This window comes from Pseudophryne corroboree, chromosome 4 (genome assembly GCF_028390025.1).
Source record: "Pseudophryne corroboree isolate aPseCor3 chromosome 4, aPseCor3.hap2, whole genome shotgun sequence".
Lineage (NCBI taxonomy): Eukaryota > Metazoa > Chordata > Amphibia > Anura > Myobatrachidae > Pseudophryne > Pseudophryne corroboree.
In genome coordinates, this window is record NC_086447.1 from 110,783,012 (window position 1) to 110,807,008 (window position 23,997).

The 23,997-nt window shown below is 46.2% G+C and overlaps 1 protein-coding gene across 4 annotated transcripts in view; it reads left to right on the top strand.

The window, feature by feature from the left end:
• Positions 1-23,997, top strand: part of SMC6 (structural maintenance of chromosomes 6) — a 370,384-nt gene that overhangs the window by 171,924 nt on the left and 174,463 nt on the right. For all 4 annotated transcript variants that reach the window (XM_063915349.1, XM_063915346.1, XM_063915348.1 and 1 more), the window contains one exon: positions 3,226-3,372. In XM_063915349.1, the coding sequence (XP_063771419.1) occupies positions 3,226-3,372 (147 nt within the window). The remainder of the gene's footprint in view (positions 1-3,225; positions 3,373-23,997) is intronic.

Below are 23,997 nucleotides of genomic sequence, written 5' to 3' on the forward strand. Positions count from 1 at the left end.
ATTCCAGTCTGTTTGTGGTACCAAAGCCGGATGGCTCGGTCAGGCCAATATTGAACTTAAAGGGCCTCAATCAGTACGTCACTTACTACAGATTCAAGATGGAATCTCTGCGGTCGGTAATTGCAGGTTTAGAGCCTCAGGAATTCATGATTGCGCTGGATCTCAAAGATGCGTATTTACACATTCCGATTTGGCCACCTCATCAGAGGTTCTTGCGGTTTGCAATCCGGCAGAACCATTACCAGTTTCAGGCTCTACCGTTTGGCCTCTCGTCAGCGCCTCGGGTATTCACCAAAGTGATGTCTGTGATGATAGCTCATCTCTGATCCCTGGGAGTGATAATAGTTCCGTACTTGGACGATCTGCTCATCAAAGCTCCGTCTCAACAGATGCTCCTCCAACATGCGTTGCTAACGTACGATGTCCTAGTTCAGCACGGTTGGATTGTCAACTTCAAGAAATCACATCTGATTCCGTCTCAACGACTGCTATTCCTAGGTATGATTCTCGATACGGTAAATCAAAGAATTTACCTACCAGAACAGAAAGTACAGATCATTCGTCATCTGGTTCGATTGGTGCTCAAGCCACGCACAGTCTCGGTACATTTGTGCATTCGCCTCTTAGGCACAATGGTGGCGGCTTTCGAAGCGCTTCAGTTCGGGAGACTTCAATCACGTCCTTTTCAACTGGATGTGCTCGCACAGTGGTCGGGCTCGCATCTGCAGATTCACCACAGAGTGAAGTTGTCGCCACGGGCCAGGGTATCTCTACTCTGGTGGCTCAATGTACACAATCTGACCGCAGGGAAACGGTTCGGCGCCTGGAATTGGATAATTCTAACGACGGACGCGAGTCTCAGAGGTTGGGGAGCTGTAGTTCAAAATTGTCAGCTCCAGGGTCTCTGGGCGGCTCACGAAAGATTGCTGTCTATAAATGTCCTGGAACTCCGGGCAATTTACAATGCGCTACGAGAAGCAGTGCACATTCTTCGGTCTCAGCCTGTCCAGGTGCAGTCGGACAATGCGACGGCGGTCGCATACATCAACAAACAAGGAGGAACGAGAAGCCGCATGGCAATGCGAGAAGTAGCTCGAATCCTCAATTGGGCCGAGTGTCACCAAGTGATGTTGTCGGCAGTGTTCATTCCGGGAGTGGACAACTGGGAGGCGGATTATCTCAGCCGTCGGGATTTTCATCCAGGAGAATGGGCATTACATCCAGAAGTGTTTCACATGTTGGCCCAGAGGTGGGGTTACCCTCAAGTGGACCTGATGGCATCTTGCCACAATCACCAAACGCCCCAGTATGTGTCCAGAACGCGAGATCCAAAGGCAGTGGCGGTGGATGCTCTCACCGTCGCGTGGCCGTACAGCCTCGTGTACCTGTTTCCACCGTTTCCGCTGCTCCCTCTGTTGCTAAAACGGATCTAAAGAGAGTCCGTCACAGTCATACTAGTGGCGCCTCATTGGCCTCGGAGAGCTTGGTTCTCGGATCTCCGAGGACTACTCGCAGACGAGCCTTGGCCGCTCCCACTTCGTCCGGACCTGTTACAACAGGGTCCGTTCCTTTACCCCGATTTAGCGCGGCTGCGTTTGACGGGGTGGCTGTTGAGACCGCCCTCTTGAGAGAGGGCATTCCAGAATCGGTTATACCAACCATGTTACGTGCTAGGAAGCCAGTTACGGCAGCTCATTATTGCTGAATCTGGCGTGCCTATATAGGTTGGTGTGAGGATCGGAAGTTTCCGACATCATCTTTCAAGTTATCCCGTCTTTTGTTATTTCTACAGATGGGGCTGGATGGAGGACTGCGTTTATCTACACTAAAGGTGCAGGTATCTGCTTTGTCAATTTACTTTCAAAGACGATTGGCTCTATTGCCGTCTGTACACACTTTTCTGCAAGGTGTCCTCAGAGTACAGCCTCCATTCATTCCACCTACAGCGCCATGGGACTTGAATCTGGTTTTAGATTTCTTACAGTCTTCATATTTTGAACCCTTACACCAAGTGGATATTAAGTTTCTCACTTGGAAAACAATTTCCCTACTAGCCTTGGCTTCGGCAAGGCGTGTTTCCGATTTGGGTGCCTTGTCATGCAAGCCACCGTATTTGGTGTTTCATGATGACAGAGCGGAACTTCGGACGAATCCCGCTTTCCTACCAAAGGTAGTGTCATCCTTTCACATCAATCAACCAATAGTAGTTCCTGTGTTGACAGGAAATTCTGGAACCTTGGATGTGGTACGCGCATTACACGTTTGTGTCCCGAACGTCTACAGTTCGTAAGACGGATACGTTGTTTGTTCTGTATGATGCTGCCAAGATGGGTTGGCCAGCTTCTAAGGAGACCTTATTATCGAGATGGATTAAACTGACCATACGTCAGGCTTACCTTCATGCTCGGTTACAGCCGCCTACATCAGTAACAGCTCATTCCATACGTTCTGTGGGAACTTCATGGGCAGCTGGTCGTGGGGCTTCTACGACGCAGCTTTGCCGTGCGGCTAACTGGTCATCAGTGCACACGTTTGTGCGCTTTTACAAGTTTGATACGTTTGCGGCATCAGCATCTAGCTTTGGCCGCCTAGTGTTACAGGTGCCAAACTGCTCTCCCGCCCACGGGGGAAGCTTTGGTACGTCCCAAGAGTACTCCAGTGACCCCTAGTGGATGAAACAGAAAATAGGATTTTGGTACTTACCAGGTAAATCCTTTTCTTTGAATCCATAGGGGCACTGGACGCCCACCCAGAGCAGTTTTACCTAGTTTGCGGTAAGTTCAGGGAATCGTATGGTAACACATTCTCACCGACTGGTTCAAGTTTCAGGTTCTATCGGTTATTGTGCCAACTGTTTAGTTGTCAGTCACGTTATGTGTCAACTTTATTGTTGTCTGTTCTGTTATATGTAATTCTCCTTTGTCAACCTCTCTATCGCTCCTGTTCGGCTCAGTAAAAAGCACTCAGATACTCTGGGATATGGAGGGGAAGAGAGTTCTAAATTTTAATATTCAGTGCCTGGTTCCTACGGAAACCGTCTATATCCCAAGAGTACTCCAGTGCCCCCTATGGATTCAAAGAAAAGGATTTACCTGGTAAGTACCAAAATCCTATTTTCTGGAGTTATGGTGGCTGTAGAAATGTTGTGCCCATTGTCAGCCTGTACAGGTATATCCGCAGACTGGTCACAATAGTGTATGTTACTCCATTTTGTTTCCTTTTGAGGATAAAGTGAATGATGCTAAAGAGAGGTTCCGAAAGATACAGGAGAAGCTGGAAGATATCAGCCGGGAGGCACAGGCACTGAAGCCGCAGTGTGTCTCTCTAAAAGCGGACGTACAGCAGAGGAAGAGGTCCTACAATGAGGCAGAGGTATGGTTATAGGTTTTCTTCATTTTCTCTCATGTTTGCCTTGTTTCGTATCTGTATATGAAGGCTATTTCCACACCTAAAGGGCAGAGCAAACCTTCCAGTGTCCCTTATCGTGTAGCCTGTAGGTGATTTGTTGTCACCAGTGTGATGAAAGCTCTCGTTGCATAAATATTCTTGCAGTTTGCCTAATGCACTCAGAGTAGTCTGCAGCTGAATTGCTGCACTGAGAGATCCCTGAGCAGGAGGCGTGGGCCATTATAATATAAAAGGCGGGATGTACTAAAGTCTGAAATGTGGTAAAACCCATAAAATCTCATTTTCTGAGTATTTACCACATTTCCATATGTACCAAGGTTCAGAAATGTGATAAATTGCGGAGCTTGGACTCGATGGGTAATGCCATCTTTGGGTGGCGTTACCAGATAGAAACCTACGGACTTCTTTTTGTGATTTCTCTGGAGCTGCAGAGGTGGAGGAGAACAGAAAAGCTAAATGTGTGTGCGTATGTGTTGGTATATATATGTATGTAAGTATGTATGTATGTGTGTGTGTGTATGTGTGTATGTATATATATATATATATATATATATATATATATATATATATATACATATATACATGCCCGGCACTCCTCTGGCAGATTCTGTGCCCTCATTAGATTAATTGATAATAAGATGAAAAAAGGCTGCGGCACTCGGGGTCTTGTATAGGATCAATGTGTTATTACAAAATCACAACATTGTACATCATCGTTTCGGGGTATCTAGCCCCTTTGTCAAGATGTCTTGACAAAGGGGCTAGATACCCCCGAAACGTTGATGTACAATGCTATGATTTTTTAATAACACATTGATCCTATACAAGACCTTGAGTGCTGCAGCCTTCTTTCATCTTAAATAAATAAAAAAAAAAAAAAAAAAAAAAAAAAAATATATATATATATATATATATATATATATATATATATATATATATATATATATATATATATAAATAATATGTGTGTGTATTCCTACACTGTAGGGAAAAAGCCACTCTCCATTGCATTATAGTCCACAATATCCATTTTATTCAAATTTGCATGCTTGAAATCCTGAAAAATTTTTGTCAACGTTTCGGTTCCATTAGAGAACCTTTATCAAGGCTGTTGCAACACTATAAAATAAAAAAGCACAAACAGAGTATATCAAGAGACAATAATTACATGATGACAAAAAGATATAGCAACATGAAAGCCTGACAGGCCCATACAATGTGTGTATTCACACATTGTCTTTGGATAATACCACCAAATGCTTACTTACAACTCTCATCATATAGCTTAAAGAATATATAGCCATAACAAAATCTAAATACACGAATACTCCAAAAGTGTCACATCCTCGTGCATATCACAGTAGTCGTTGTGATAAAAATAAATCACCATATAGTCATACACAAATGTAACAACACAGTATTAAATAACCTCTCAAGAAGTCACCTTCAATTACAGGTCTACAACAACAAACTCCAGTGAAGACACACAATATTAAAAGATTATCACTGTGTATAGAGGACATGCACAGGGAGACGACACTTACTATTTATATATCCCTGTTCCAATATCCCCCCAATAAACACCAACAGTGTAGACTACATATTAAAAAACAAACATGCAAATCATATACCAGCTGTCGTTATCAACCGTCTAGGCATGGAATCAGGTGACATATTATGACCACTGACAAACACTAATGTGTCCAAGCTGGAAGATCCACAACCAAACACCATAAGTGCAAAATTTTAAGTAAATGCAAGAAGTAAGTGAATATAGTCCAGCACTACTTACTATTATCCGTGTCAGTCAGGCATACACAAGCATGTTTGATAGCCTGCTGACGCCGGATATGATGTTTAAATACATCCATGACCGGAAGTACAGGTCTGTACCGGAAGTGAGTTAAAAAACATTCTTAAAAAGAAGTGTATATCTAAAAAGTATAACCGCCCGGGTCAGCAACCGCCGAACGCCCGGATTATACCTGGCTCGTCTCAATAGTGTCACCAGCAAAGTGAGAACGGCCGCGCATACCCGCGACCGGAAGTGTGGAGCTTCAGGAACCTTAATAGAGCCGGAAGTGGGGCAATCTATGTGGGCATAATCAGTCACCGAAAGTGTGGCACATGATCAGTCCCGGTGGTGAAAACAGGAAGTGTGGCATAGTGCGCAGTGTATATTATGATATGAACTCCTAAGTCTCCTCTCTCTCTTTCTCTCTCTCTCTCTCTCTCTCTCTCTCTCTCTCTCTCTCTCTCTCTCTCTCTCTCTCTCTCTCTCTCTCTCTCTCTATATATATATATATATATATATATATATATATATATATATATATATATATATATATATATATATATATATATAGGTAAGCAAAGTCGACGGCACTCCCAAGTCCCCTAAGTGAATGTAGCAATGGTTTAAATGCCGGTGCCCTCCCTGAGGTATACAGTGCACCTGTATCCTGATGTATAGAATGTGGTTGCGGGCTGCACTCTCGGCGTAAATGAAGACAGACACGTAAGTCTTTTAAGTCATCAACGTTTCAATGTCCAGAGTGACATTTTCGGCAGGATAAAGTTACAAACAGGTATTACTCACCATTTTATCTCCGTCGGGTGGTCGTTAAGAAAAAGTGTACCTGTTATAGAATATATTGTATGAGTATTCTAATATATACCTCCGGTCTAGGACCGCACAGTGTTTTTTATATACAGTCAGGTCCATAAATATTGGGACATCGACACAATTCTCATATTTTGGGCTCTATACACCACCACAATGGATTTGAAATGAAGCAAACAAGATGTGTAACTGCAGACTTTCTGCTTTAATTTGAGGGTATTTACATCCAAATCAGGTGAACGATGTAGGAATTACAACGGTTTTTATATGTGCCTCCCACTTTTTAAGGGACCAAAAGTAATGGGACAAACTAAACTATCCTAAATCAAACTTTCACTTTTTAATACTTTGTTGCAAATCCTTTGCAGTCAATTACAGCCTGAAGTCTGGACATCACCAGACGCTGGGTTTCATCCCTGGTGATGCTCTGCCAGGCCTCTACTGCAAATGTCATCAGTTCCTGCTTGTTCTTGGGGCATTTTCCCTTCAGTTTTGTCTTCATCAAGTGAAATGCATGCTTAATCGGATTCAGGTCAGGTGATTGACATGGCCATTGCATAACATTCCACTTATTTGCCTTAAAAAAACTCTTTGATTGCTTTCGCAGTATGCTTCGGGTCATTGTCCATCTGCACTGTGAAGCGCCATCCAATGAGTTCTGAAGCATTTGACTGAATATGAGCAGATAATATTGCCCGAAACACTTCAGAATTCATCCTGCTGCTTTTGTCAGCAGTCACATTATAAATAAATATAAGGGAACCAGTTCCATTGGCAGCCATACATGCCCACGCCATGACACTACCACCACCATGCTTCACTGATGAGGTGGTATGTTTTGAGCAGTTCCTTTCCTTCTCCATACTCTTCTCTTCCCATCACTGGTACAAGTTGATCTTTGTCTCATCTGTCCATAGGATGTTGTTCCAGAACTTTAAAGGCTTTTTTAGATGTTGTTTGGTAAACTCTAATCTGGACTTCCTGGTTTTGTGGCTCACCAATGGTTTACATCTTGTGGTTAACCCTCTATATTCACTCTTGTGAAATCTTCTCTTGATTGTTGACTTTGACACACATACACCTACCTCCTGGAGAGTGTTCTTGATCTGGGCAACTGTTGTGAAGGGGTTTTTCTTCACCAGAGAAATAATTCTTCTGTCATCCACCACATTTGTTTTCCGTGGTCTTCCGGGTCTTCTGGTGTTGCTGAGCTCTCCTGTGCATTCTTTCTTTTTAAGAATGTTCCAAACAGTTGATTTGGCCACACCTAATGTTTTTGCTATCTCTCTGATGGGTTTGCTTTGATTTTTCAGCCTAATGATGGCCTGCTTCACTGATAGTGGCAGCTCTTTGGATCTCATATTGAGAGTCGACAGCAACAGATTCCAAATGCAAATGTCACACCTGGAATCTACTCCAGACCTTTTACCTGCTTAATTGATGAAATAACGAGGGAATAGCCCACTCCTGTCTATGAAATAGCTTTTGAGTCGATTGTCCCATTACTTTTGGTCCCTTAAAATGTGGGAGGCGCATTTAGAAACTGTTGTAATTCCTGCACCGTTCACCTGATTTGGATGAAAATACAGGTTGAGTATCCCTTATCAAAATGCTTGGGACCAGAAGCATTTTGGATATCGGATTTTTCCGTATTTTGGAATAATTGCTTACCTTAATGAGATATCATGGCGATGGGACCTAACTCTAAGCACAGAATGCATTTGTTTCATATACACTTTATACATTCAGCCTGTAGGTCATTTAATACAATATTTTTAATACCTTTGTGCATTAAACAAAGTTTGTGTACATTGAGCCATCAGAAAACAAAGATTTCACTGTCTCACTCAAAAAATTCTGTATTTCGGAATATTTGGATATGGGATACTCAACCTGTACCCTCAAATGAAAGCGGAAAGTCTGCAGTTAAAGCACATCTTGTTTGTTTCATTTCAAATCCATTGTTGTGGTGTATAGAGCCCAAAATATGAGAATTGTGTCGATGTCACAATATTTATGGACCTGACTGTATATCTCATGGTGTCACGTCAGAACAACAAAGTTCTTGCATACGTGTGAAGAACAAAGGACCCCAAAGTGATCTCTGTGGATGCCCTGTCAGCGAGATGGGACTTTTGTCTGGCCTATGTGTTTCCACCAATCGCCCTGTTACCTAGGGTAATGCGAAAGGCAAAACAAGGAAGGGGCGCCGTAATACTAATAGTTCTGGCTTGGCCCAGAAGACATTGCACAGGATGTCAATGGATGCTCCATTCCTACTCCCTCAACATTCAGATCTACTGTCTCAGAGTCCTTGCTATCACAAGCACCTGGATCGACTGTCTTTGACGTTGTGGTTCTTGAGACTTCCATCCTGAAAGCAAGAGGATTCTCACAACAGGTAATTCAAACAATGCTCAGAGCAAGGAAACCTTCCTTAGCTCGCGTTGATCACTGAATATGGCGAGCCTATATTCAATGGTGCAGTGACCGGAAATTTGACCCTAGGTCTTTCAGAGTTTTCAGAGTCTTGGCATTCCTTCAGGCAGGAATGGACAAAGGTCTTAGGGTGGCTTCCCTGAGAGTGCAAGTGTCAGCATTGACTGTATGGTTCCAAAAGAAAATTGCTATCCTACAGTATGTGCGCATTTTTTTCCAGGGAATGCTGCACATTCAACCTCCTACAGAGCCTTGGGACTTAAGTTTAGTCCTAAAGGCCCTTCAGGTTGCCCCATTTGAACCACTAAAACTAGTGGATCCTAAATGGTTGACAGCTAAAGTTCTCTTTCTACTGGCTATTCAGCTAGAAGAGTTTCAGATTTAGGGACATTGTTATGTCGTCCTCCATTTCTGATTTTTTTTTTCTCCGGATAGAGCGGTTCTCAGAACCAATTCTGGGTATCTTCCTAAAGTGGTGTCTAAATTCCACCTTAACAAAGAAATTGTAGTCCCGGCCTTCCAGAGGCCTGACCTTTCTGTGGGAGATGCATCGTTGGAACTCTCTTTTGTTATCTGCGGATTTCACAAGAGAGGATGGCCTGCTGATAAGCGACACTGGCGAAGTAGCTTCGGATTAAAAAAAACCCAGCATATTCTCAAGCTGATCTCCTTGTTCCGGCTAATGTCTCTGCTCACTCTACTCGTAAGGTAGGTCTGTCATGGGCAGCACAACGTGGTGCTTCAGCAGAACAGATATGTAAGGCAGCCACATGGTCTTCCATTAACACATTCACTAGACATTATACCTTTGATACCTTTGCCTCTCAGGACGCTGAATTCTGGCGAAGTATTCTCCTGTCTAGTCAGGAGGGTCCCCACCACTAAATTGCTGTGGGACATCCCAATGTTATCCTGTGGACCCTGCCGGAGAAATAATCCGTTATGGTAGACTTATCGTTAATAACGCTATGTCTCCTAAGTCCACAGGATCCACAGGGATCCCACCCAGAGGCATCTGATTTGTGGATCCTTTTACTCACTAACCTCTTCCTTTTTGTACGGAAGGGTGTTCATGTGTGTTCTTCTCGCCTGATTAGGGCTCTATGATGCTCCTGCCTTGAGCTTTGGAAAAACAACTGAATTGCCTGAGCCAGGAGGTGGGGCTATAGGGACGGGCCTGTTGCATGCTGGGAGGCCGAAAGTTTTGATCGTTTGGTGCCAATCGACTGTCACTACCTTATATCCCAATGTTATCCTGTGGACTTAGGAGAAATAACATTATCTACCATAACGATTATTTTGCAATGCCATGCCATACCTTGTGGGCAGCGCTTGATTGGAGCCAATTTCCTCCAACAGGACAGTGACCCAAAGCACACTTCCAAATTATGCAAGAACTATTTAGGGAAGAAGTAGGCAGCTGGTATTCTGTCTGTAGTGGAGTGGCCAGCACAGTCACCAGATCTCATGCCCATTGAGCTGTTGTGGGAGCAGCTTGACTTTATGGTACGCAAGAAGTGCCCATCAAGCCAATCCAACTTGTGGGAGGGGCTTCAGGAAGCGTGGGGTGAAATTTCTTCAGATTACCTTAACAAAGTAATAGCTAGAATGCCAAAGGTCTGCAATGCTGTAATTGCTGCAAAAGGAGCATTCTTTGACGAAAGCAATGTTTGAAGGACAAAATTATTATTTCAAATAAAAATCATTATTTCTCTATCGTCCTAGTGGATGCTGGGGTTCCTGAAAGGACCATGGGGAATAGCGGCTCCGCAGGAGACAGGGCACAAAAGTAAAGCTTTTCCGATCAGGTGGTGTGCACTGGCTCCTCCCCCTATGACCCTCCTCCAGACTCCAGTTAGATTTTTGTGCCCGGCCGAGAAGGGTGCAATTCTAGGTGGCTCTCCTAAAGAGCTGCTTAGAAAAGTTTAGCTTAGGTTTTTTATTTTACAGTGAGTCCTGCTGGCAACAGGATCACTGCAACGAGGGACTGAGGGGAGAAGAAGTGAACTCACCTGCGTGCAGGATGGATTGGCTTCTTGGCTACTGGACATCAGCTCCAGAGGGACGATCACAGGTACAGCCTGGATGGTCACCGGAGCCGCGCCGCCGGCCCCCTTGCAGATGCTGAAGTTAGAAGAGGTCCAGAATCGGCGGCTGAAGACTCTGACAGTCTTCTAAAGGTAGCGCACAGCACTGCAGCTGTGCGCCATTTTCCTCTCAGCACACTTCACACGCTGTCACTGAGGGTGCAGGGCGCTGGGGGGGGGCGCCCTGGGAGGCAAATGTAAACCTATATACTGGCTAAAAATACCTCACATATAGCCCCCAGAGGCTATATGGAGATATTTAACCCCTGCCAAACTTCACTAAAGAGCGGGAGACGAGCCCGCCGGAAAAGGGGCGGGGCCTATCTCCTCAGCACACAGCGCCATTTTTTCTCTCACAGAAAGGCTGGAGAGAAGGCTCCCAGGCTCTCCCCTGCACTGCACTACAGAAACAGGGTTTAAACAGAGAGGGGGGCACTAATTGGCGATATAAATATATATATAAAGATGCTATTAGGGAGAAACACTTATATAAGGTTGTCCCTATGTAATTATAGCGTTTTTTGGTGTGTGCTGGCAAACTCTCCCTCTGTCTCTCCAAAGGGCTAGTGGGGTCCTGTCCTCTGTCAGAGCATTCCAGGTGTGTGTGCTGTGTGTCGGTACGTGTGTGTCGACATGTATGAGGACGATGTTGGAGGAGGCGGAGAAATTGCCTGTAATGGTGATGTCACTCTCTAGGGAGTCGACACCGGAATGGATGGCTTATTTAGGGAATTACGTGAAAATGTCAACACGCTGCAAGGTCGGTTGACGACATGAGACGGCCGACAAACAATTAGTACCGGTCCAGGCGTCTCAGAAACACCGTCAGGGGTTTTTAAAAAAACGCCCATTTACCTCAGTCGGTCGACACAGACACTGAATCCAGTGTCGACGGTGAATAAACAAACGTATTCCTCATTAGGGCCACACGTTAAGGGCAATGAAGGAGGTGTTACATATTTCTGATACTACAAGTACCACAAAAAAGGGTATTATGTGGGAGTGAAAAAACTACCTGTAGTTTTTCCTGAATCAGATAAAATAAAATGAAGTGTGTGATGATGCGTGGGTTTACCCCGATAGCAAATATTGGCGTTATACCCTTTCCCGCCAAACACCCCTTAGGGTGGATAAGGCGCTCACACGCTTATCAACTGGCGTTACCGTCTCCAGATACGGCCGCCCTCAAGGAGCCAGCTGATAGGCAGCTGGAAAAATATCCTAAAAAGTATATACACACATACGGTGGTTATACTGCGACCAGCGATCGCCATCAGCCTGGAGATGCAGTGCTGGGTTGGCTTGGTCGAATTCCCTGACTAAAAATATTTTATTGATATAGAGCATTTAATAGGATGCATTCTATATATATGTATGCGAGATGCACAGAGGGATATTTGCACTCTGGCATCAAGATAAGTGCGTTGTCCATATCTCCCAGAAGATGTCATGGACACGACAGTGGTCAGGTGATACAGATCCCATACGGCACATGGAAGTATTGCCGTATAAAGGGAAGGAGTTATTTGGGGTCGGTCCATCGGACCTGGGGGCCACGGCTACAGCTGGGAAATCCAACCTTTTTACCCCAAGTTACATCTCAGCAGAAAAAGACACTGTCTTTTCAGCCTCAATCCTTCCGTTTCCCATGTGGGCAAGCGGGCAAAAGGCCAGTCATATCTGCCCAGACATAGAGGAAAGGGAAGTAGACTGCAGCAGGCAGCCCCTTCCCAGGAAAAGAAGCCCTCCACCGCGTCTGCCAAGTCCTCAGCGTGACGCTGGGGCCGTGCAAGCGGACTCAGGTGAGGTGGGGGGTTAGTCTCAAGAGTCTCAGCGCGCAGTGGGATCACTCGCAAGTTGACCCCTAGATCGTACAAGTATTATCCCAGGGGTACAGATTGGAGAGTCGAGACATTTTTTCCTCGCAGGTTCCTGAAGCCTGCTTTACCAACGGCTCCCTCCGACAGGGAGGCAGTATTGGAAAAAAATTCACAAGCTGTATTTCCAGCAGGTGATAATCAAAGTACCCCTCCTACAACAAGGAAAAGGGTATTAGTCTTCCACACTATATTGTGGTACTGAAGCCAGACGGCTTGGTGAGACATAGTCTAAATCTGAAATCTTTGAACACTTACATAAAAAGGTTCAAATCAAGATGGAGTCACTCAGAGCAGTGATAGAGAACCGGAAAAAAGGGGACTATATGGTGTCCCTGGACATCAAGGATTACCTCCATGTCCAAATTTGCCCTTCTCAACAAGGGTACCTCTGGTTCGTGATACAGAACTGTCAATATCAGTTTCAGACGCTGCCGTTGAATTATCCACGGCACCCCGGGCCTTTACCAAGGTAATGGCCGAAAAGATGATTCTTAAAAGAAGAAAGGCATCTTAATTATCCCTTACTTGGACGATATCCTGAAAGGGGCAAGTTTCCAGAGAACAGTTGGAGGTCGGAAAAAAACTATCTAAAGTAGTTCTACGACAGCACGAGTGGATTCTAAATATTCCAAAAATCGCAGCTGTTTTCCGATGATACGTCTGCTGTTCCTAGGAATGATTCTGGGCATAGTCCAGAAAGAGGTATTTCTCCTGGAGGGGAAAGCCAGGGAGTTATCCGACCTAGTCAGAAACCTCCTAAAACCAGGCCAAGTATCAGTGCATCAATGCACAGGAGTCCTGGGAAAAATGGTGGCTTCTTACGAAGCGATTCCATTCGGCAGATCTCACGCAAAAACTTTTCAGGGGGATTTGCGGGACGAATGGTCCGGATCGCATCTTCAGATGCATCAGCGGATAACCCTGTCTCCAAGGACAAGGGTGTCTCTTCTGTGGGGGCTGCAGAGTGCTCATCTTCTAGAGGGCAGCACATTCAGCATTCAGGACTGTGTTCTGGTGACCACGGATGCCAGTCTGAGAGGCTGGGGAACAGTCACACAGGGAAGAAATTTCCAAGGAAGTGTGGTCAAGTCTGGAGATTTCTCTCCACATGAATATACTGGAGCTAAGGGCAATTGACGATGCTCTGAGCCTAGGAAGACCTCTGCTTCAAAGTCAACCGGTGCTGATCCAGTAGGACATCATCATGGCAGTCGCCCACGTAAACAGACGGGGCGGCACAAGAAGCAGGAGGGCAATGACAGCAAGGATTCTTCGCTGGGCGAAAAATCATGTGATAACACTGTCAGCAGTGTTCATTCCGGGAGTGGACAACTAGGAAGATTTCCTCAGCATGAATGAATTCCACCCGGAAAAGTGGGAACTTCATCTGGAAGTTTCCACATGTTTGTAAACCGTTGGGAAAGACCAAAGGTGGTTATGATGGCGTCCCACATGAAGCGCCAGGTCTAGAGACCCTCAGGCAATAGCTGGGACGCTCTGGTAACACCGTGGGTGTACCAGTCGGTGTATGTGTTCCCTCCTCTGCCTTTCATACCCAGTGTATGGAGAATGATAGGAAGGAGAGGAGTAAGAACTATACTCGTGGCTCCGGTTTGGCCAAGAAGAACTTGGTACCCGGAACTTCAAGAGATACTAGAAAGGATCTTGATTCAGCAAGAATCATGTCTGTTCCATGACTTACCGCAGCCGCGTTGACGGGTGAACGCCGGATCCTAAGGGAAAAAGGCATTCCGGAAGAGGTCATCCCTACCCTGGTCAGAGCCAGGAAGGAGGTGACCGCACAACATTATCACTGCTTAGGTGAAAATGTGTTCCATGGTGTGAGGCCAGGAAGGCTCCACGGAAGAATTTCAACTAGGTTAATTCCTACATTTCCTGCAAACAGGAGTGTATATGGGTCTCAAATTGGGGTCCATTAAGGTTCAAATTTCGACCGGTCGATTTTCTTCCAGAAAGAAATTGGCTTCAGTTCCTGAAGTCCAGAAGTTGTTAAGGGAGTACTGCATATACAACCCCCTTTTGATGTCTCCAGTGGCACTGGGCGATCTCAACGTAGTTTGGGATTCCTAAAATCACATTGGTTTAAACAACTCAAATCTGTGGATTTGATATATCTCACATGGAAAGCGACCATGCTGTTGGTCCTGGCCTCGGCCAGGCGAGTGTCAGAATTGGCGGCTTTATCTCACAAAGCCATATCTGATTGTCCATTCGGACAGAGCAAAGCTGTGGACTCGTCCCCAGTTTCTCCCTAAGGTGGTGTCAGCGTTTCACCTGAACCAGCTTATTGTGGTACCTGCGGCTACTAGGGACTTGGAGGACTCCAAGTTGCTGGATGTTGTCAGGGCCCTGAAAATATAGTTTCCAGGTCGGCTGGAGTCAGGAAATCTGACTTGCTGTTTATCCTGTATGCACCCAACAAGCTGGGTGCTCCTGCTTCTAAGCAGACTATTGCTCGTTGGATTTGTAGTACAATTCAGCTTGCACATTCTGTGGCAGGCTTGCCACAGCAAAAAATATGTAAATGCCCATTCCACAAGGAAGGTGGGCTCATCTTGGGCGGCTGCCCGAGGGGTCTCGGCATTACAACTCTGCCGAGCAGCTACGTGGTCGGGGGAGAACACGTTTGTAAAATTCTACAAATTTGATACCCTGGCAAAAAGAGGACCTGGAGTTCTCTCATTCGGTGCTGCAGAGTCATCCGCACTCTCCCGCCCGTTTGGGAGCTTTGGTATAATCCCCATGGTCCTTTCAGGAACCCCAGCATCCACTAGGACGATAGAGAAAATAAGAATTTACTTACCGATAATTCTATTTCTCGGAGTCCGTAGTGGATGCTGGGCGCCCATCCCAAGTGCGGATTATTCTGCAATACTTGTACATAGTTATTGTTACAAAAATCGGGTTATTGTTGTAGGAAGCCGTCTTTCAGAGGCTCCTTTTGTTATCATACTGTTAACTGGGTTTAGATCACAAGTTGTACGGTGTGATTGGTGTGGCTGGTATGAGTCTTACCCGGGATTCAAAATTCCTCCCTTATTGTGTACGCTCGTCCGGGCACAGTACCTAACTGGAGTCTGGAGGAGGGTCATAGGGGGAGGAGCCAGTGCACACCACCTGATCGGAAAAGCTTTACTTTTGTGCCCTGTCTCCTGCGGAGCCGCTATTCCCCATGGTCCTTTCAGGAACCCCAGCATCCACTACGGACTCCGAGAAATAGAATTATCGGTAAGTAAATTCTTATTTTCTCTAACGTCCTAGTGGATGCTGGGGACTCCGAAAGGACCATGGGGAATAGCAGCTCCGCAGGAGACTGGGCACAAAAGTAAAAGCTTTAGGACTACCTGGTGTGCACTGGCTCCTCCCCCTATGACCCTCCTCCAAACCTCAGTTAGATTTTTGTGCCCGAACGAGAAGGGTGCATACTAAGGGGCTCTCCTGAGCTGCTTAGAGTAAAAGTTTAAAGTAGGTTTTTTATTTTCAGTGAGACCTGCTGGCAACAGGCTCACTGCACCGAAGGACTAAGGGGAGAAGAAGCGAACTCACCTGCGTGCAGAGTGGATTGGGCTTCTTAGGCTACTGGACATTAGCTCCAGAGGGACGATCACAGGCCCAGCCATGGATGGGTCCCAGAGCCGCGCCGCCGGCCCCCTTCTACAGAGCCAGAAGACTGAAGAGGTCCGGAAAATCGGCGGCAGAAGACGTCCTGTCTTCAATAAGGTAGCGCACAGCACCGCAGCTGTGCGCCATTGCTCTCAGCACACTTCACACTCCGGTCACTGAGGGTGCAGGGCGCTGGGGGGGGGCGCCCTGAGACGCAATAAAAATACCTTTTTTGGCAAAAAATACAAAACATATAGCTCCTGGGCTATATGGATGCATTTAACCCCTGCCAATTTTTCCATAAAAAAGCGGGAGAAAGGCCGCCGAGAAGGGGGCGGAGCCTATCTCCTCAGCACACTGGCGCCATTTTTTCCTCACAGCTCCGTTGGAGGAAGGCTCCCTGACTCTCCCCTGCAGTCCTGCACTACAGAAACAGGGTAAAACAAGAGAGGGGGGGCATAAATTTGGCAGATAAATATATACAGCAGCTATATCAGGGAAAAACACTTATATAAGGTTATCCCTATATATATATAGCGCTCTGGTGTGTGCTGGCAAACACTCCCTCTGTCTCCCCAAAGGTCTAGTGGGGTCCTGTCCTCTATCAGAGCATTCCCTGTGTGTGTGCTGTGTGTCGGTACGTTGTGTCGACATGTATGAGGAGGAAAATGGTGTGGAGGCGGAGCAATTGCCTGTGTTAGTGATGTCACCCCCTAGGGAGTCGACACCTGACTGGATGGTCTTATGGAAAGAATTACGTGATAGTGTCAGCACTTTACAAAAGACTGTTGACGACATGAGACAGCCGGCAAATCGGTTAATACCTGTACAGGCGTCTCAAACACCGTCAGGGGCTATAAAACGCCCGTTACCTCAGGTCGATACAGACACTGACACAGACACTGACTCCAGTGTCGACGGTGAGGAAACAAACGTATTTTCCAGTAGGGCCACACGTTACATGATCACGGCAATGAAGGAGGTTTTGAACATTTCTGATACTACAAGTACCACAAAAAAGGGTATTATGTGGGGTGTGAAAAAACTACCCGTAGTTTTTCCTGAATCAGATGAATTAAATGAGGTGTGTGATGAAGCGTGGGTTTCCCCCGATAAAAAACTGCTAATTTCTAAAAAAATTATTGGCATTAAAAAAAAATACCCTTTCCCGCCAGAGGTTAGGGCACGTTGGGAAACACCCCCTAGGGTAGATAAGGCGCTCACACGCTTATCAAAACAAGTGGCGTTACCGTCTCCTGATACGGCCGCCCTCAAGGAACCAGCTGATAGGAAGCTGGAAAATATCCTAAAAAGTATATACACACATACTGGTATTATACTGCGACCAGCAATCGCCTCAGCCTGGATGTGCAGTGCTGGGGTGGCTTGGTCGGATTCCCTGACTGAAAATATTGATACCCTGGACAGGGACAATATATTATTGACTATAGAGCATTTAAAGGATGCATTTCTATATATGCGTGATGCACAGAGGGATATTTGCACTCTGGCATCAAGAGTAAGTGCGATGTCCATTTCTGCCAGAAGAGGGTTATGGACGCGACAGTGGTCAGGTGATGCAGATTCCAAACGGCATATGGAAGTATTGCCGTATAAAGGGGAGGAGTTATTTGGGGTCGGTCTATCGGACCTGGTGGCCACGGCAACGGCTGGGAAATCCACCTTTTTACCCCAGGTCACCTCTCAGCAGAAAAAGATACCGTCTTTTCAGGCTCAGTCCTTTCGTCCCCATAAGGGCAAGCGGGCAAAAGGCCACTCATATCTGCCCCGGGGCAGAGGAAGGGGAAAAAGACTGCAGCAGGCAGCCTCTTCCCACGAACAGAAGCCCTCCCCCGCTTCTGCCAAGTCCTCAGCATGACGCTTTGGCCTTACAAGCGGACTCAGGCACGGTGGGGGCCCGTCTCAAGAATTTCAGCGCGCAGTGGGCTCACTCGCAAGTGGACCCCTGGATCCTGCAGGTAGTATCTCAGGGGTACAAATTGGAATTCGAGACGTCTCCCCCTCGCCGGTTCCTGAAGTCTGCTTTACCAACGTCTCCCCCCGACAGGGAGGCGGTATTGGAAGCCATTCACAAGCTGTATTCCCAGCAGGTGATAATCAAGGTACCCCTCTTACAACAGGGAAAGGGGTATTATTCCACGCTGTTTGTGGTACCGAAGCCGGACGGCTCGGTGAGACCCATTTTAAATCTGAAATCCTTGAACACTTACATAAAAAGGTTCAAGTTCAAGATGGAGTCACTCAGAGCAGTGATAGCGAACCTGGAAGAAGGGGACTATATGGTGTCTCTGGACATCAAGGATGCTTACCTCCATGTCCCAATTTGCCCTTCTCACCAAGGGTACCTCAGGTTTGTGGTACAGAACTGTCACTATCAGTTTCAGACGCTGCCGTTTGGATTGTCCACGGCACCCCGGGTCTTTACCAAGGTAATGGCCGAAATGATGATTCTTCTTCGAAGAAAAGGCGTCTTAATTATCCCTTACTTGGACGATCTCCTGATAAGGGCAAGGTCCAGAGAACAGTTAGAGGTCGGAGTAGCACTATCTCAAGTAGTACTACGACAGCACGGATGGATTCTAAATATACCAAAATCGCAGCTGATTCCGACGACACGTCTGCTGTTCCTAGGGATGATTCTGGACACAGTACAGAAAAAGGTGTTTCTCCCGGAGGAGAAGGCCAGGGAGTTATCCGACCTAGTCAGGAACCTCCTAAGACCAGGCCAAGTGTCAGTGCATCAATGCACAAGGGTCCTGGGAAAGATGGTGGCTTCTTACGAAGCGATTCCATTCGGCAGATTCCACGCAAGAACTTTTCAGTTTGATCTACTGGACAAATGGTCCGGATCGCATCTTCAAATGCATCAGCGGATAACCCTGTCTCCAAGGACAAGGGTGTCTCTCCTGTGGTGGTTACAGAGTGCTCATCTCCTAGAGGGCCGCAGATTCGGCATTCAGGATTGGGTCCTGGTGACCACGGATGCCAGCCTGAGAGGCTGGGGAGCAGTCACACAGGGAAAAAATTTCCAGGGCTTGTGGTCAAGCATGGAAACGTCACTTCACATAAATATCCTGGAACTAAGGGCCATTTACAATGCCCTAAGTCAGGCAAGGCCTCTGCTTCAGGGTCAGCCGGTGTTGATCCAGTCGGACAACATCACGGCAGTCGCCCACGTAAACAGACAGGGCGGCACAAGAAGCAGGAGAGCAATGACGGAAGTTGCAAGGATTCTTCGCTGGGCGGAAAATCATGTGATAGCACTGTCAGCAGTGTTTATTCCGGGAGTGGACAACTGGGAAGCAGACTTCCTCAGCAGACACGATCTTCACCCGGGGGAGTGGGGACTTCACCCAGAAGTCTTCCACATGATTGTGAACCGTTGGGAAAAACCAAAGGTGGACATGATGGCGTCCCGCCTCAACAAAAAACTGGACAGATATTGCGCCAGGTCAAGGGACCCTCAGGCAATAGCTGTGGACGCTCTGGTAACACCGTGGGTGTACCAGTCAGTATATGTGTTCCCTCCTCTGCCTCTCATACCCAAGGTACTGAGAATCATAAGAAGGAGAGGTGTAAAGACTATACTCGTGGCTCCGGATTGGCCAAGAAGGACTTGGTACCCGGAAATTCAAGAGATGCTCACGGAAGACCCGTGGCCTCTACCTCTAAGAAAGGACCTGCTCCAGCAGGGACCATGTCTGTTCCAAGACTTACCGCGGCTGCGTTTGACGGCATGGCGGTTGAACGCCGGATTCTGAAGGAAAAAGGCATTCCAGATGAAGTCATCCCTACCCTGATCAAAGCCAGGAAGGATGTAACTGTGCAACATTATCACCGTATTTGGCGTAAATATGTTGCGTGGTGTGAGGCCAGGAAGGCCCCTACAGAGGAATTTCAACTGGGTCGATTCCTGCATTTCCTGCAAACAGGACTGTCTATGGGCCTCAAATTAGGGTCCATTAAGGTTCAAATTTCGGCCCTGTCAATATTCTTCCAAAAAGAACTAGCTTCAGTTCCTGAAGTTCAGACGTTTGTCAAGGGGGTACTGCATATACAGCCTCCTTTTGTGCCTCCAGTGGCACCTTGGGATCTCAATGTAGTTTTGGGATTCCTAAAATCACATTGGTTTGAACCACTCACCACTGTGGACTTAAAATATCTCACATGGAAAGTGGTAATGCTGTTAGCCCTGGCTTCAGCCAGGCGTGTATCAGAATTGGCGGCTTTATCCTATAAAAGCCCTTACCTAATTTTTCATACGGACAGGGCAGAATTGAGGACTCGTCCTCAATTTCTCCCGAAGGTGGTTTCAGCATTTCACTTAAACCAGCCTATTGTGGTGCCTGCGGCTACTAGGGACTTGGAGGATTCCAAGTTGCTGGACGTAGTCAGGGCCCTGAAAATATATGTTTCCAGGACGGCTGGAGTCAGAAAATCTGACTCGCTGTTTATCCTGTATGCACCCAACAAGCTGGGTGCTCCTGCTTCTAAGCAGACGATTGCTCGTTGGATTTGTAGTACAATTCAGCTTGCACATTCTGTGGCAGGCCTGCCACAGCCAAAATCTGTAAAAGCCCATTCCACACGGAAAGTGGGCTCATCTTGGGCGGCTGCCCGAGGGGTCTCGGCTTTACAACTTTGCCGAGCAGCTACTTGGTCAGGGGCAAATACGTTTGCAAAATTCTACAAATTTGATACCCTGGCTGAGGAGGACCTGGAGTTCTCTCATTCGGTGCTGCAGAGTCATCCGCACTCTCCCGCCCGTTTGGGAGCTTTGGTATAATCCCCATGGTCCTTTCGGAGTCCCCAGCATCCACTAGGACGTTAGAGATGTCAAAGTCAGAAAAATGTCTCTATGCACGTTGCCATATTTGCACCGCACACTGGTCCGCGCTGCGCATGCGTACGCTCTCCCGTGAAGGCGCATACCCGCAATAGCGTGCACTCGCAGGCGCGGTATGCGTATTTACGGTAGAGTTTATGTAGTCGTAGCGTGCGACTCATTCGTTACATATTTTCATAATTAATGTAGTTTATAGATCATGATCCCTTTAATGATTTCTGAAAGTTTGGTTAATATAGAATGTCCCTGAGCTGAGGAATCCCTCTTTGTATTGTACGAAGGGTCTGACAGGAATCATACAGCAGTGTTTGGTACCCATCGGAAGAGTATTTAATTAGCAATATTCCGGTGTTGGTTTGGAGCGTATTAATCGCTCGTGCGAATAGTTATGGACATAAGAAGTTTATGTCCATTTCTATTATTTACTCATACTCAGGTATGCGGCGGGAAACCTAGTTTCCCACCCACCTGAGCTGTTGGAAATCGTCACAGCCCACCTGTATGAATCACCCTATGACCTTTTGTTATGATGCAGGGCCGAATTCCTTCGGCCAATGGACAATGGGATTGTAGGACCATGAGATTGCATTGTGTGTGGGGCATAAATAGGCAGGCTGACCATATCCAACTCTCACTCTCTCATCAACGGTTATCTGCTGATAGCCGGGAGCTGGATATCGAGGCGCAGGCGATCATACCCTTTGTGCGTAAGTTTCTCTCCGTAATCATTGTCTTTCTGTGAGCCAATTTCTCTCATCTCTCTCCGTCTCTCTCTCTCTCCTCTTTTCTCTTATATCTCTCATAGTATTATAGTATTGTATTGTATTGCATTTAGGTCAGTGTAGTATTGTCTTTTTGTATTTATTGTTTAGTTCTGTGGTTAGGAAGTCTTTGTTATATTGTAGTGTATCATTTGTACTGTTATCCCCTTTTTACAAGTATATTAGATATAATACAGTTAATAGGCTTTGGAACCTAAACCAGTATCTGTGTATTTTCTATAGTGTTAAGTGTTCACTTGAGCGTCGGTGACGCTCAAGCAGCTTTGTAGTTAGTCAGGTTACACAAGGTTGCACTTACACCCTATATTCACATTAAGTTATTCTGTGTATTTCATTGGTATAAGGTTTAAACATTAAGGTATAGCGTTGTGAGCGTCTGCGCCGCTGGTGACCTCCTCGTGGTCTCGAGCGTATGCTACGCCATAGCGAATCATTACTCTAGTCATAACCAATAACGTGTCCTTTGATCGCTGGGCCGTGAGCGAACGTGACGCTTGAGCGTCTCGCCTACGGCTGAGCGATCGTTACGCAACCAGCGTACCCGTACGGTACTTCTTAAGTAAACAGCGTACAGTGTTCTTAGACTTCATAAAGGGTTGTTTATACGACAAAGGAATTTAGCATTGTCAATTGGGGACTCGTCCTATCCTTCTCATATCTGCACTAGGTAGATCAGCAGACATTATCCCCCAGCAAAGGGTGGGAGGTTGTCTCCCAGTGCTGACGGGATAAGCGTCTGCTTCGCTTAGATAAAGAGTGCTGAAGGAATCCGGGAACCGGAAGTAAGAACAAAACGCTTGTGTCTTTTAAAACTGTTTTATTTCTCTTCTGTCTTGCGTATACACGCACGCATACACATATCTGCATTTTCTGTTTCATTTTCGTATATCACTATTCCTGTTTGCCAAATTTTTATAGTTGATAGAAAGTGCTAAAAGAGATTTGCTGTTATTTCATAGTAGAGGTAATAATTAAAGTATAGAACAACACACGATCTGCCTGGGAGATAAGGCAGTCAGTGTGGATTGCGGTAGATGATCAGAGATCATTTACATTGATAAAAGTATATATTGTGTTACGGTGGATCTTTGCATTGCGTACACGTGTCGCTAACAAAGACTAGCGTACGCAATCCAAAAGGCAGACGCACGCAGCGTACATTACGCAACGTAGCGTCCGGTTACGCCCACGTAGCTCGTCACGAAAAGTTGAATTAGCGCAAAGCGATAATTAGCGCAAAGGCGATAAGTAACGCACAGCGGTAGATAACGCGAAGCGGTAAATAACGCAAATCTATTTTTGGAAAAATCTGAAATTTAGTTTAACAGATCCTGCTCCTAATTGGTAACACTGTTGGACTGAAGACAATTTCTGCGCAGAAATAGATATAGAAACAAAGTGTACATGTGTTGAGTGAGTGTGGTTTTGTATACATAAGTTTATACAACTTTAAGGTGGAACCAAAAGGAAAGCCGGGTACTCGTCAAGGGACATACGTGTAAGTGACATATACGGTGGCTAGGGAGGCATCCCTGGTTAAATAATATTTGAGCATTAGAGTATAGCGGACCATAAGGTAACAAGACCAGGAGGTCATAAGGTAACAAGACCAGGAGGTCGTAAGGTAAAAGGTCCGCTATAAAAGTCCAGTGGCACAACGCCTGGGGTGTTGGTGCAGAACCCATATAGGCCATACAAGCTCTTGCTGAAGGAATCGCGGCCGGAAACATCGATTCCATTGATCTTTCAGTACATAACAAGTAGTGCTTGTGTACTGAACGATTGGACCACACGTAATTGTGTGCAGTAGTTAGTAATCTGACCTAATACCATTAGAGTAAAGTGGTCACAAACGCTATTTGTACATTCTGACGTGATTTGTGTAATTTTTTATTTTTGAAAGGGAAGTTCGCTGGTCACTCAGGAACTATCTAACAACCCCACCTTTACTGGAAAGAGTAAGTGTCCTGCGGGTAACCCTCATATGTTCCAGTAAACTGAAGGTTCCATAGGGGCCCTGTATCGAGTACGCCAGCACCATATCGGTGTGATCAGGTCGTATTGGTCGAGGTGGGCGAGTGAGTGGGGTACTCGGTAAACCGCCACCGCCGGCCTACTGTGGAGTAATTTGGTTGTCTGAAAAGGCTTGCTGAAAACCTTGATACAGAGATCCAAGGAGGACTAAGCAACACCTGCAGACTATGGGGGCCAGTTGCTCAGGTAGGGGGCGATCAACCCTGGTTCAGGTTGATTCTGTGAACCGACCAGTTGGGTCGGCACGATATGT